The sequence below is a fragment of the Charadrius vociferus genome, unplaced genomic scaffold, assembly GCF_000708025.1.
Source record: "Charadrius vociferus isolate BGI_N301 unplaced genomic scaffold, ASM70802v2 scaffold613, whole genome shotgun sequence".
Classification (NCBI taxonomy): domain Eukaryota; kingdom Metazoa; phylum Chordata; class Aves; order Charadriiformes; family Charadriidae; genus Charadrius; species Charadrius vociferus.
In genome coordinates, this window is record NW_009647757.1 from 406936 (window position 1) to 407506 (window position 571).

The 571-nt window shown below is 69.5% G+C and overlaps 1 protein-coding gene across 1 annotated transcript in view; it reads left to right on the forward strand.

The window, feature by feature from the left end:
* Positions 1-154: 154 nt before the first annotated feature.
* The window catches only part of ZNF683 (zinc finger protein 683), a gene marked incomplete at its 3' end in the record, with an annotated part of 1368 nt that continues 951 nt past the window's right edge, over positions 155-571 (forward strand). The window contains exon 1 of the mRNA XM_009882224.1: positions 155-313. Coding sequence (XP_009880526.1) covers positions 155-313 — 159 coding nt within the window. The remainder of the gene's footprint in view (positions 314-571) is intronic.

A 571-nucleotide genomic window follows, 5' to 3' on the forward strand; every position in this document is an offset into this window, starting at 1 on the left:
CACTCTTTGCCCCCTGCCTCGTTTGGGGCCCCCCCACCGGCCCCTCATCCCCACGCTGCCCGTCCACCCCGCTGACCCCTCGGCTGCTTCTCTGCCCGCAGCCACCGATGCCACCAAGGCCACGAGCTGCATGGGGACCCACGTGGGGCCAGACATGACCCCTTCACCAGCGTGGCTGCTCTGCACCAAAGATGTCCCAGCTGGCAGCATGGAGGAGGAGGAGGAGCAGGAGATCAGAGCCGAGGCCGAAGAGCTGCAGGGACCTGCGGAGGGCAGGAGGAAGGAGCCCTGTGGCCAAGCGGAGCCGGTGCTGGTGGGGTCCTGGTCACCCCTTGTGCTGCCCAGAGAGCTGAGGGTCCACCTGGGCATCCTCTGCCCCCTCCTCCTACCCCAGCCGTGCCTCCCTCTCTGCAGCACCCACTGTCCCCCTTTCCTGCTGGCCCTGCAGCCCGTGCTGGGTGAGACGGGGACACCAGTGCCACCTCCGCAGGGCTGCGGCGGTGCCCTCCTTCAGCTGCCACCTTGCCTGTGGCCATGCGGGACCCCGCTGCCCTCCAGGCAGGGCGCTCCT